This window comes from Condylura cristata, unplaced genomic scaffold (assembly GCF_000260355.1).
Source record: "Condylura cristata isolate star-nosed mole 26May11 unplaced genomic scaffold, ConCri1.0 scaffold00016, whole genome shotgun sequence".
NCBI classification, from domain to species: domain Eukaryota; kingdom Metazoa; phylum Chordata; class Mammalia; order Eulipotyphla; family Talpidae; genus Condylura; species Condylura cristata.
This window is the reverse complement of record NW_004567117.1, coordinates 21,139,069-21,152,248: the sequence shown is the minus strand read 5'-3', so window position 1 is coordinate 21,152,248 and position 13,180 is coordinate 21,139,069. Positions and strand designations below refer to the sequence as shown.

The 13,180-nt window shown below is 38.7% G+C and overlaps 1 protein-coding gene across 3 annotated transcripts in view; it reads right to left on the bottom strand.

The window, feature by feature from the left end:
• The window catches only part of MAPRE2 (microtubule-associated protein, RP/EB family, member 2), a 140,418-nt gene that overhangs the window by 58,296 nt on the left and 68,942 nt on the right, over positions 1-13,180 (bottom strand). For 2 of the 3 annotated variants that reach the window (XM_004683840.2, XM_004683838.2), the window contains one exon: positions 6,318-6,445. The exons of the other annotated variant lie outside the window; for it this stretch is intronic. In XM_004683840.2, coding sequence (XP_004683897.1) covers positions 6,318-6,438 — 121 coding nt within the window. In that variant the 5' untranslated portion in view covers positions 6,439-6,445. The remainder of the gene's footprint in view (positions 1-6,317; positions 6,446-13,180) is intronic. 3 annotated transcript variants of the gene reach the window in all.

Below are 13,180 nucleotides of genomic sequence, written 5' to 3'. Positions count from 1 at the left end.
TCTGTCTCTGGTGAAGCCTCTCGCCGCTCCTGAACCTCTGGCCTATACCCCAGTTCTGTATGCACAAATAAATAAATCTTTAAAAAAAAAAAAAAAAAAAAAAAGAAATGAGCAATTTTATGGTTTCCAAAGAATATCTCACATTATCTACATAGTTGATTCAAATAAATAGAGTAAAAAAAAAATTTCACACACTCCTATGATGAGATCATTGGGGACATTTTTTTTTTTTTCTTAAAGACAGCAGGCTTCACGCACTGAAGGGCTGTACCTGAAAAACAATTCATGTTACCCTATGTACTAGCCCCCCCTTCCCTCATCTGACTCAACAGGGAGGATTTCTGAGGTGTTTCCCTAAAGATCACCATTCTGAGTCATCCAAGCAGCCTGGCCACTCCTAGAGAACCTGAAGGCAGTTCTTTCTACAGAGTTCCCAAGTCCCCACATCCCCCTCCCTCTAACAATGCTTAAAGTTCTAACAAAACAGCACTTAGGGCCTGTAAGGCAGCACCCTGGGGCCCTGAGCTCTTGCAGGACAATGACCACCGATGACAGGGGTCCCCAGGCCTAGAGAGAAGCAGGGTTTAAACCAATTGTCAAATAAATTTTCAGAAATGAACACAGAAATGAAGATGTGGCTGGTGCTTTCAAACGTTTATCTATATTTTTCAAAAGCCAAATTTACAGAGGCAGTTTCATGAATGGGGGTGAATATAGGCATACTTCACCCTTAATTATTTAGCATTATGAAATACAGTAAACAACTTGTGCTTATTTTGAACAACAGCATATCAAGACATGTAAATCAATGGAAATAATTACATAGTCTCTTACTATATTCCAGTCAAAGAATAAACGCTCTCTCAGCCAGCACACTGGTTGAGACATTGGAGTATCTTAGGAACTGCATCTAAATCTGGTCCCCTTTCCATTTCCCATTATCTAAATCACATTTGCCTCCTTGTTTTCTGATGAGATGGTATGCTGAGACCAACAAAACAGATTTTTTTTTTAAAGATTTATTTATTTGTACATACAGAACTGGGGTACAGGCCAGAGGCTCAGGGGCGGTGAGAGGCTTCACCAGAGACAGAGTGGGGAACAGAACAGGCAGATCAACGAAGTACACTGCTGAGGGGAGCAGCGGGCGGGTCAGGAGAGGTCTGCCACGCCATGTGGTCTCCTCCGGGGCAGGCGGGAATCGAACTCATGTGGAAGCGGCTTTAGATTCTCAGTGCTGTGCTTTAACCCGCTGCGCCACCAGGGAGGGCCAACAAAACAGATTTTAATGTTAATGGAGGTCAAATGAAGTTGGAGAAAAACTGTCATCAAAAACAAAACAAAGATTGGTCTCTCCCTGGTGGGGCAACAGGTTAAAGCACACCACCTTTATGAAGCTATCCGCAGCCACTACTGCATGAATTTGATCCCCAACCAGGGAGCCTATCCACGTGGCATGGCAGACCTCCCCAGGCCCACCCTCTGTTCTCCTCAGCAGTGTATCTCAGTTAATCTGCCTGTTCTGCTCCCCACTCCATCTGTGGTAAATCTTCTCATCCCCCACATTGCTGGCCAGTACCACAGTTCTTGTATGCATAAATAGATAAATCTTTGAAAAAGATTTTAAATGTAAAAAAAAAAAAAACCCTGCAGACCAACCCCCCAACACTGCTCCAACATAATTTATACATCCCAAATATGGATGTGACTAATATGCCATTGCAAAACAGTTACATCTCCAGCAACAGAATACAATCCAAGATGACTTAACTTGCATAGGGCAAAGAACAGTCCATGATTTTATAAAGCTAAATAAACTCTCGAGCTTACAGACACTGATGAAATATCCTTACTTGGTTTCAGTTCAAGACAGTCAACAGAGAAGGTCTACTAAATTTAGACTCTGAGTTGATTTCATCACTCACCTGTCCTGAGGGAGGTCTCTGTGGACAGAAGAAAGTAGGCCCAGGGACACCACACTGGGCTGGGACCAACCTATTTTACAGGCACAGACTGCAGCCAAAAATGGTCACAGAGACGGCTCTGCTAGGTTGAGCACACCTGTGGGTATTACAGGTCCTGGCACGTGGAAGTTATGCCTTTGTGGATCCTGAAGGCATACCGTCCAGTCCAGATCCTTCCCAATAGCCCTCCAGGGGCCAGGATTATCATATTACTATAGTAATACCAGCCGAATTTATATGCTTTCTCAGAAGAAAATATCAGAAACTTAATCCAAGACAAAGCTCAAAAGAATTTGAAGTATAAATTGAAAATGAATGAAATCCTAATCATTTTAATTTTTTTTTCAGCTAGTCAAAAGAAATATTTTCCGTATTAAAAAATGGGTTCCTCTGGTTACATTAAAATGCTAGAATGCTAAGCAAAGTACCTGAGCTGCCCACCAGCATGGTGACAGCAAGGGCAGTGAGCACCTTCCATGGGCTGCATCTTAGCACCTGTGAAAGCTGACTGTCTGCTTGTACTGTGGAATAAAGCCTGTACAGGGAGAGAAAGACTTCTGATGTCAGAGGATCACTAGTCAGGAGCGTGCTGGTCACATAGGGTGGTGACCAAGCACAAGACCCAGTGGCTTTGCAGGCAGATCACAGGTAGGGGAAAGGACTGAGAGAAATGAATGGCAGAGATGTTATGTTAGGGCAGATGATTGGGTGAAGAAGAAAAGAAAAAACATATTTCTTCCATTCCCATTAAACTCTCCTCAACATGTTTTTCCTCTCTTCCTTTTCATTTTGTCCACTATCTTTTCCATCACCTCCAATACAGTAGCTCTAGTTGCTAAGGCTATTTTTAGGAATTTTTAGCACCATGCTGCCCATTCTCCCTCTGGAGTATCTTATAAAATACCTAGTAAGCTGGTTTGAGCTGGTACTAAAGTAAAACAAAACATCTCATCCCAAAAAAACCATATAAATTTTATAATACAATTGTACTACAGTATAAAATGTTTCCAAGCTGAAACAATTTGCTGTTTCATGTGGCTCAACTCCCAATCCCACTATAAGAAATTCACAAATATTATTCATTTTCAAAACAGATTTAGGTGAACAGTATACTGTTGTGTTAATAATGGAAGTGAAATATCCGTATCATTGAAAAACTGCTCTGCGTTTATACAGCACAATTTTACCTGAGACTCTTATTTAGGAGAAATGGATACAAGCCAAATATGAATATGCTTATACAACCTGGAATTATAGTTCAAAGAAAATGTTCATAAGGTTATATCCTTAGGATAAAATAACAGGAGACATGAGTGAATTATTTTCATTATTTTCTATTTTACTGTCATGTATTTCCAAATATAATACCTTCTCACACCACCTCTTTTTTGAAAGATCTTTTAGAAAATGTTTATATGGAAACAAAGAAGATGTCACATAAAGGCAGACAATTTTGAAGAAAAAGAAACAAATATCTGAAGCAGCATTTCAGATCTTTATGAGTTAAAGCAAAGCTGACATTAGTTTTAATATTAGCTGGAGATCTCGCTCTCAACTGGGAATAAAAAAAAAGAACTAGATATAGTACTAGTACAAATAGGGACAAAATATCCTATAGGGAAAAAACGGAGGGAGGGTAAGAATGGGTTGCCAGGATTGGTGCCTAAGTGTCCAGAGAAGATTAATTGCTTCTATTGAATAAGAAAAAAAAAATCAGTTTAAATATGTGAAGGTACGTTGTGTATTTTTCCATAACATATTACTGAAGTAAAACCACACACAGTAAAGGAATTAAAAACTGAAGAAAAAGTTATGTGGGAAATTTGTCTATTTATAGGTGTGATGAGGATAAATTGCTTAGGAGAGCAATATTTGATTTGTTCTTATCCTAATAGCACTGTCCTAGCTACCTTATAAAACAATGAAAGGTATAAATAAATAAATAGAAATATAGCATTCTCCTCTAAATGCCACTGCTGAAGACAAAAGTCACAACTAAATTATGAATAAGGACACTGTGCCAGATAGATTTTGGGTTATTCCACTTCACTCTTAGTGGTTTGGATTTCTCAAAAATGCACTGCAAGCTACTGGCAGTGGCACAAAAACATTTGGGGTGCTTGTTACAATGCAGGTTTTAGGTTTCACCCCCAGAGACTGATTTAGAAGGTCAAGGATCCTAAGACAGCATCTTTAAGCAGCTCTCTAGGAGATAATGTATATACTTTGAGTAAACTACAGCCTAAAGTAAAAGATCTCTTTCCTGTGGAAATTAACAATTATTTTTAGCAAAACAAAAAACCATTTTTCGTAGTAGAAACTTTTAAAGCTACTTTGACTAAGCTATCAATCTTGTTACCTTAAGGTTGTCAGCGAGTTATCCTAATGGAAATAATTGGATTAATAGTGATCAAAATTCTGTTCATCAATTAAAAGAAATAAAGCTATAAATGGTTGTAAAATCCACACCAATGCTGTTTTAGAACTAAATGTAGAAGAATACTTCACTCAAGCAGCTTAAATTTTTGTTGAATTTGTCGTAAGAAATTTAGAAGATCTTCAAGTAAACTGTGTATTACACAAATGTATTACTGTATTCCAACAATTCCAATTTGTTCTCACTTCATTTGCCAGCAAAAATTCTCCAAGTGTACTGCATAGGCAGTTCCTTACAGAATCCTTTAACATTTAAGGCCTATGACTAGGAAGTTTTTTTCTGACTCTCTTATCAGCCCCTTCCTTCCTGTGCCTCTTTTTCTTGGTAACTACCCCACTCTCCTTACCCACATAGACATACACTCACTTCATTGGTGAGAGATACATTCATTACAGTACAAAATGATATTTGCTATTAACAAAAGGGTAGCAAAAAAGATAAAATCTTTGTGTTTTTGGAGTAGCCAATTTAAAATAAAACATCAGAACTCCAAAATGTACTGCAAGATCATGATTGTGTGCAGAGTAAAATGCAAAAGGGGTTTTTTCTGACAGTAACTGTGTGTGACAGCCATCTCAACAGGCCAACTATATATATCTGTGCATCAACAAAATCTGAATCAGTTTTTCTCTAGCTTGCATTGAGGGACAGAGAACTCATGAGTGAGCACCTGTTGACTTCCGAAATCACAGGACTTCATGACTGAGGCCTGGGCACTGACAGGATGGGAGAGGTGATACCTAGCCCTTGGCCAACCCTACTGTGTTCATGAGAACCATGAGCATATTCAAAGGTCAGTAGGATTCACGTTTGGTTTCCAGTCTACTCAGACAACATGCAGACCTGGTGAGAGGAGAGTACATCAGTAGAGGAGAGTACACCTGTAGGTGAGTGTGGGCTCTGGTACGTTGAGTGTGACTGCTGGGGGCTTCCCAAGCTTTGACGAACTGCCACATGAAGTCTTTTTACACACCAGGAAAGAGAGCAGAACACCCAACAGCTAAGCAGACCCTTTGTATACACTGAATCTCATGGAATGTCACAGGAATACAGTTAGAGAGTATTTTCTAGTTTCTAATGCCATTTTCATGTCAGACCCAAAGGCAGAGAAGATATCTCAATTAATTCACATGAAGAAAGTAATTTTGTTCCCCAAAGAAGACTTTTCTTTGATAAATACTTTAACCTAAGAATGAATTAATTTACTAGTGGTGTGTTTTTATAACATACCCCAATTTCATCACTGAAGTTGAGTCTTTTTATTTTTTGCACAAGTTTAAATCAATATGTATTCCCTGTGGACCTGTTTTATGCCAGGCATGGTGCCACTTCAGGTATTTTGACAAGAAATAAAGACAAAATATAGTCCTGTCCTCAAGGATTCTTGATGCCTTCAGAGGTGGGAGGTAAGGCTTCTAAAGCATGACAAGCATTATTTTTTGAAGGCTGAGCAGCATTTTAGAAACAGTGAGGAGCCTGGGAGGCTAGGGAGCCCTTCACGGAAGGGATCACTTAGTCCATTTCACAATGCGAAGTGGATTTCACCACAAATGAAAGAAATAGAAAGAGCTTCTCAGCAAAGGGAGCATGAAAAAGAAATAAGGATATTTTGAGGGGTTGAGGCATAAGAGGAGAGATGTGGAGAGTGAAATCAAGTTGACGCTGGAAGGCCAGGTGGAAGGTGTTGCAGTTCCAGTGGGACCATTCAAGAATATACTGGGATGGCTCTACACTTAGATGCTTACCCACATCCACCTCCCACCACCATATGTCAGTTATACCAGTTTCCCCCTATAATTATGTATCAGTATTGATAAATATTTTTCCTATTCAACATATTATCTGTGTTTCATAAAATCACATTCCACAAATAGACAGTAAACGCTTAGGGAAATACTTAAAAGAGAAGCTCTTACCTGAACATAGCTGTTCCACTTTTGTATAGTTTAAAGATACTATGTCATTCACCCATGCAATGATGTCATGTCTGCTCATAGTCTCTTGGGTTATCGAGGTAGAATACACATTGACCGCCATTCCCCAACTAGAAAAAAAGAAGCAAGCAAGTTTATTGACCTATAAGAAAAAATTAACTTGGAGACAAACAAGAAAAAAAAGATACATATTCAAGGTCGGAATCCCTGGCAGAATCCTAAGGGACTTAAGTCCTGCTGTGGCTAATCCTTTTAGCTTGTTTTTCTATTTTTATGTTACATACTAGCCATAATAAAATTTCATATATTCACACAGTACCATTTTACAGCTCCCTCAACTGGACGCAAATCTTCAGTTTCTGCGATTTCTAGTTTATCATCTCACTTTTTAATTTTAAGGTCTCACTTTTATCCCTAAGTTTATGTGCGGTAACATTGAAACCTAATAAAAAGTTATCAGGCCTGTAACAGTGTGCACTTGAATCATCTTGTAGCTTTTCAATAATTTCATAGCACTTTCATTACAAGGACTCGAGAGCCAAACCTCTTTCAGTCGGCTGACCATGGAGAGGTAAATGGCAGCTACACCATCTCCAGCTGCTCAGGCTAAAACCAGTTTTTACCCCTCACTACTATCCAGCTCATCGGCAAATCCTACCGGCGCCACCTTCAAAGTAGGTTTAGAAGCTGCTACCCTGACCCAAACCTCCTCCTCCACCTCTTACCTGGCATTGCTCTCCCAGCTGGCACCCTCACCACTGCCATTATTTTCAACAGGCAACTAGAACTTTTTTTTTTTTGCACAGTTGAAAATCGTCTAGTGGCTGCTGATCTCACTTAGTAAAATCTGAAGCACTCACTGTGCTTTATAAGGTCTTCCGTGGACATTGTCCTTGACACTGCTATCGCCCTCCTCCTCACGCCACTACATCACAACTAGCCTGCTGTTTGTTCCTTGAACTCTCAAGCTCAAGGCCTAGCATCGCAGTTGCTTCGGTCATGAAGGTTTCCCAGGCAGTTTCCAGGCTCATTGTCCTCACATCCTCCAGGCTTCACTCAATCCCACCTCACCAAGGTCTCTTCATCATCATCTCCTTGTTTATTCTCTCTTCATAGACATAAGACATAAGCTCCATGAAAACAGGGATTGTGTCCATTTTATTTTCTGTACATCCTCTTCGATCTAATGTTTAATGCCAGACTGTGTTTGTGAGGTTTTTTTTTTTTTTTTCCATATAAAGTAAGCAGGACATCAGGTAGGCTAGAAACATTTTTCATTAGCTTTTATTAATGTGCTCCTTCTGACCATTCTGTGACATCTATTATTTCCCCAACTCTTCATAGGAGCGGCCCTCGTAACTGAGATTTTGTGTTGTTTTGATATCTGTGACTCCAGTGTAATTGGTTTCCTTTTCAAAAAATTAATGCATTTGTTAAGAGTAGTTTTAGACTGCCAGTAAAATTCAGTGGAAGTAGTTTTCCCACATTCCTACACAAATGTAATCTCCCGCACTGTCAGCATCCTGTACTAGCTGGTATATCTGTTATAAACGATTAGCTACCAACATAAATGCATTAGCACCTAAGTTCATAGTTTACATAGGGTTTACTCTTGCAATGTGCATTCCATGAGTTGTGACAAATTTATAATAATATGTATTCACTATTGTCATATCCTACCAACAGTTTCAGAGAAAAATTCTCTTTGCACTGATTCATTCCCCCTTCTACCCAGCCCCCCAAACCATTCATCTTTGTACTGTCTCCATCGTTTTACTTTTTCCAAAATGTCACAGTTGGAATTATACAGGTAAGTAGCCTTTCCAGATTGGTTCTTTCACTCAGCAATAAGGCTCTCCATGACCTTTCATGGTTTGATAGGCCATTTCTTTCCAGTACTAAATAACAGTCCGCCGTCTGATGGTACCACTCATTGAAGGACATGCTGACTGCTTCCAAATTTAGGCAATTATTTATAAAGCTGTTTCAAACATTCAAGTGCAGGTTTCTGTGTGGACCTGAGTTTACTTTTGACTCCAACAATTATCAATATTTTGGCCAATCCCGTTGTACTTGAACTCCCATCAACCTTCCCTTCCTGAAGCATACCCTCTGTTCCCCAAGTGAGATTATTTCAAAGTAAATGCCAAGTATCTCCTCTCATCAAAAGCTACTTCAGTATGTATCTCCAAAAGATAAAATTCTTAATATTAGAAGAAAAAATTCTTAATATTGAATATATCCCATAAAGTTTTTGTGAATTTTGTTTCAGTTTGTTTACACTGTCATTCTTTGATATATACTTTAGATTTTTTCCCTCCTTTTCTATAATTTCCCTGGCAGCTAAAAAAATTATTGTTGAAGAAACTGGACTGTTTGTCCTGCAGAGTTTCTACAACCTGGATTGTACACAGCATTCCATTGGTGTCCTTTAATATATTACTCTGTTCCTTTTATTCATAAACTGATCTTCTAATCTAGAGGCTTAATATGATCCAAAATTAAAAAATCAAAAACAAAAACCTCCTGAGAACAAAGAAACAAATCTTTCCCTGCAGGTTCTGTCAATGAGTCACACTTTCCTCTAGGTCTTTTTATCTATAACATTCACTTAAAGACAATACTCCTTCCATATGTAGAGAGACATTCAGCTAAGAAAGGTGAATAAAGACACTAGCTGCTTTCAAGGAGCTCATTAGAGGACAACGAAACAATGAAATGCCATCTTTAGGAAAACTCCAGTTAATGAATTACTACATTCTAACCTCTACCCCACTCCCTTTTTAGCCAACACTGCCGCAATCTCCAGAGACCCTGGGGTAAGAGCACACAGGTATTCAGGGACTGGTGGGAGAAGTAGGATAGAGGGCAGACCAGGAATAAGAGTAAGTGAAGGGTAGGGCTACAGTTCTACGATTTCTAAAATAAAACCATAGTACCTCAAGTAATAAGTAGATTCCCATAACTACTTCAAATTAGTAGCGATGGAATTGATGTACTCAATTTCTATTTATCAATACTATTCATGCTGATTAGAATATTCATATAATCTAATTTCTCCAAGTTTCTATTTCCTTTGTGCTTCTCTTTTGCTCCCTTTGTTAGTTTCCCATCCAAATACTCAACCTCTTTTGATTTAGGCAGGAGAACTCTGGGGCTAGAAGCATCTCAAGACCCCTAATAAAACAGGTGGCAGCTGAAGTGGTCTGCCAGCTACTGTTTTCAAGCTCTCCTTTTTCTCAATTCCTTCAGCTCCCACTTTTTCTTCAGGTGCAACTTCAATATATGCAAACATAAATTATCCAGTGACTATATAATTCACAGAAAAAGATTTCTATTTTTCCAAATGTTAAATTCAGAACTGGTGAGAATATTTACTTGTCTTAGCTATTCTGCGACTACTACTCTAAAACTCTTTAAGATTTCCTTAAACTGCTATTCTAATATCCTAAGATTTAATTGAAATTTCTCTGGTCTCAATCTTTAAACATTTCTCTCTGTACCATCCTTGCAAAAAAGAAAGTCAACATACCCTCTTCCAATTTGAGGCTTTTATATATAGTGCCATAAATACCAATACCTGCCCCTCCCTACTCTGCAGAAATATTGAGTGGACAAAACACAATTTTTTTCTATCATTTTAGAGTTAAAATATTATGAAGCCTCTTCTTTCATCCTTGTAAGGTTTCTGCCAGGAAAAAAAAAAAAAGAATCCTGCCAGGAAAGCAGGGCGGGTATTATATTATTCCTTGGCAAATGTGGGTTCCTATTACTTATGAAGGTAGAAATTAACACAATTCAAAATGTTAATTTTTAAATTAACACAACAGAGTAATTTCTAGAGACTCAATTAAGAAAAATAAATGGCTAAGAAAGGTAAAGTAAGACAAAGTGCTACCAAATAAACAGCAAAGAGCCGGCACAGCATTTATTCTGCCTCTATCTCCAGCATGCCTTTTACACAGAAACAGCAGTTTATTCTTAGCTGACCTGCCATCTGATCTCGGGGACATAAACATTTCTCTCTGTACCATCCTTGTAAAAAAAGAAGTCAACACACCCTCCTCCAATTTGAGGTTTTTTTGTAGGAATGTTAACCAAATCACTATGTATTAAAAACCTGGTAAGTATAATACTGAAGGTAGTCGATAAGTGAGGGGAAACTCCCTGTATTATGGCTGCTGGGTCACCATATCTCACTATGGCATTTAACTTTATTTAACCATTAATCTGCACTCAACACCCCTACTTGAAAACAAACTATTAATCATTGTATATTTACACACTGTTTTTGTGAAGACTTGTATGACTGACTGCCTTTTTGGTAGCTGGAAATGAATATATACATTTTTGTAAATAAGAGCAAAAAATACAACAAAAAGACAAAAATTTCTTTATAACTGCAGCAGGCAAAGTCATGATTCAGGCTTGTCTGTGGACAGTGACCACTGACACAGAAACTTTAGAACATTCTCTGACTGAGAGGCAGCGTGGGGATTCTGCCCAGGTTCACCCTACAGTCAGTATTTGGTGGTGGTGTTGAGTGCCAGCAAGTGTCAGCAGCACAGTCTAGTGACTGCTTTCCTGCTTACTGAAACAAAAGGGATTTTATATGACTAAGTGAGACCTCAGTGAGCCTGCTGAGTACGAAAGCCAGGATAAAGACCTTAAGCCCTTAAACAAGGAAACTAAAATATGAGTTCTACTACTTTACTATTCATAAACTGCCTCCCGCCCCCAAACAACTACAAAATATTCTACAATTCTGTCCAACAACAAATTTGGCAAAGTCTGTGAATTATTCCAAAGAATCATTTTTCAAAAACTGACAAACACATAGAATGTTATAGTTGGCATTATGTGTGCCTGTAAGTGAAATTTCTTATGTATGTAATTCATTCGGTCTCTTCACCCCACCCTGACCTTCATGATCAGTTATACTTTGTGTGTGCATATGCTTCCTCATTTCTTCTCTTCATATTATGATCACTACTTTTAAAGGAAAAGGAAATGTCCCCCACACCCAGCAAAGTTGGTCAGGTCAGATGCCCCAGGATCCTAGTTCTGGTGCTGTTTTGGGTGTATGAATATAAGGAGAGGGGTTTGAAAAATTAATTTTGGGAATGAGGCATGCATATGAAACCTATTTAGATTTAGATTTTTTTTTCACAACTAACATCTGAGTTTGCCAGGCTTCCCAAGTTTAGACACGACCATCTGCAGAAGAACAGCTTTCTGAAAGTAGCTGGCTGTCTGCTATTCTGTAAGGAGGCTCCATTTGGCTTAGGTTTACCCCAAAATCATTTTGAAGCTGAACCTTTATATGTCTTGTGGTCTAAAGTTAAGATTTATATGTCACCACCCCCTGAAGAAGCCCACCTACAACTGGAAATTTTACATTCAATATTAAAGATTCTTACAATTCAACTCAAGTATGTCAATATAATCTGCTCACACATTTTGCACTGACAACCACAGCCCTATTTGTGGCTGTGCTGCTTGTATGTTTAATAGAACGACCCAATCAGTGGGAGAAGTAACCCTCTAAGGTAATACATACACTCCATCCTTCACCTGGTGTCACATGAAAACCAAGAGTCAACTGCCGAAAAAGAGGTATGATGCATAATCGTAGTTTTCTTTCATCTAAGCAGCTATTTTCTTTGTAGTTGGGGTTCTTAGGATTTTTGAAGCCCTTATATAATCCTTGACCTAAGTGGTTTCTTTTGTAAAGTCTAAAGTTATGAACACTCCGCAGGAAGCCATGTCCCGCTGCCCAGGTATATGAGCTCCTTTCAAAGTGTCTCAGGAATGGTCTCCATACAAGCAGGTGAGAGAAGTACCTGGAAGCCATGAGAACACCTCTTCTCACTACTCACTGGATGTAAACTTGGTCAACCACTTTCATTCTCATCTCAAAGGTATTCTTAGGTTTAAGCTTTAAAGATTGTAAAGGGAGGGCTGTTTCTGCATGCAAGGTAAAGGGAGCTGTGCTATTTCAAACACTCAAGCATGTCTTTTCACTCAGAAAGAAGCATATTTTTTGTTGTGTAACAAAATGCCATGTTGCCATCACTTCTGCAAATCCACAAATATTTTTTAGTTTAGGAGAGATTTAGCCAATCATTGATAATAGTTTTTTCTTAGAAGCAGCATCTTTCTAAAATAAACTGAGTATTTTGAATTTAAAAAAAAAAAAAAGGCATTTAAACCTGTAGATCAACTACTGGCCCAAAGGAAGAACTTTAAGTGTTTGCAAAGACAGTGTTAGAACAGTGGATGTGATCTCCCTGGGGGAGGGGTGGAGGGTGGGAGTAGGGGGCATGTGTGAAGAGATTCAATCCCACAGAGGGTGGTCACTGAAATGGGTGAGATTTCCTCTGAGAAGCCTTGTAACAACACAAATAAATTCTGCCCGAGTGCTTCCTTCCTGGCTCCCCTCTGACAAAAGGCTGATGTGAAATCTCCCGTGGCTGTCCTTAATAATGAACTGGGCATCAGTAGGGAGTGACGTGTAAATGTGTCCTCTGAACCAGAAACATTCCCGCTTTTCAGCTGTGCATAATTCATTCTCTAGCTTTAATACCATGAGGGGTAGGATTTAAACATTTTACCAAGGAAAGAGTTATCTTCTGATAATTTTCGATTCATCATTTTCTATTTAGTTGTGACCTGAAATGTGGGAACAGAGAGAAAATATTTATTTGAGGAGGAGGATCGGGATGGGGTGAACCTAGAATTAATGAGGGTATCTTTGAAAGACAGATCTTGACAAGATAACTCTCCCTGGGGAGACATTAGAGAAACTGTATTGAATTTCATTTAAAATTGGGCATTAAAGCTTT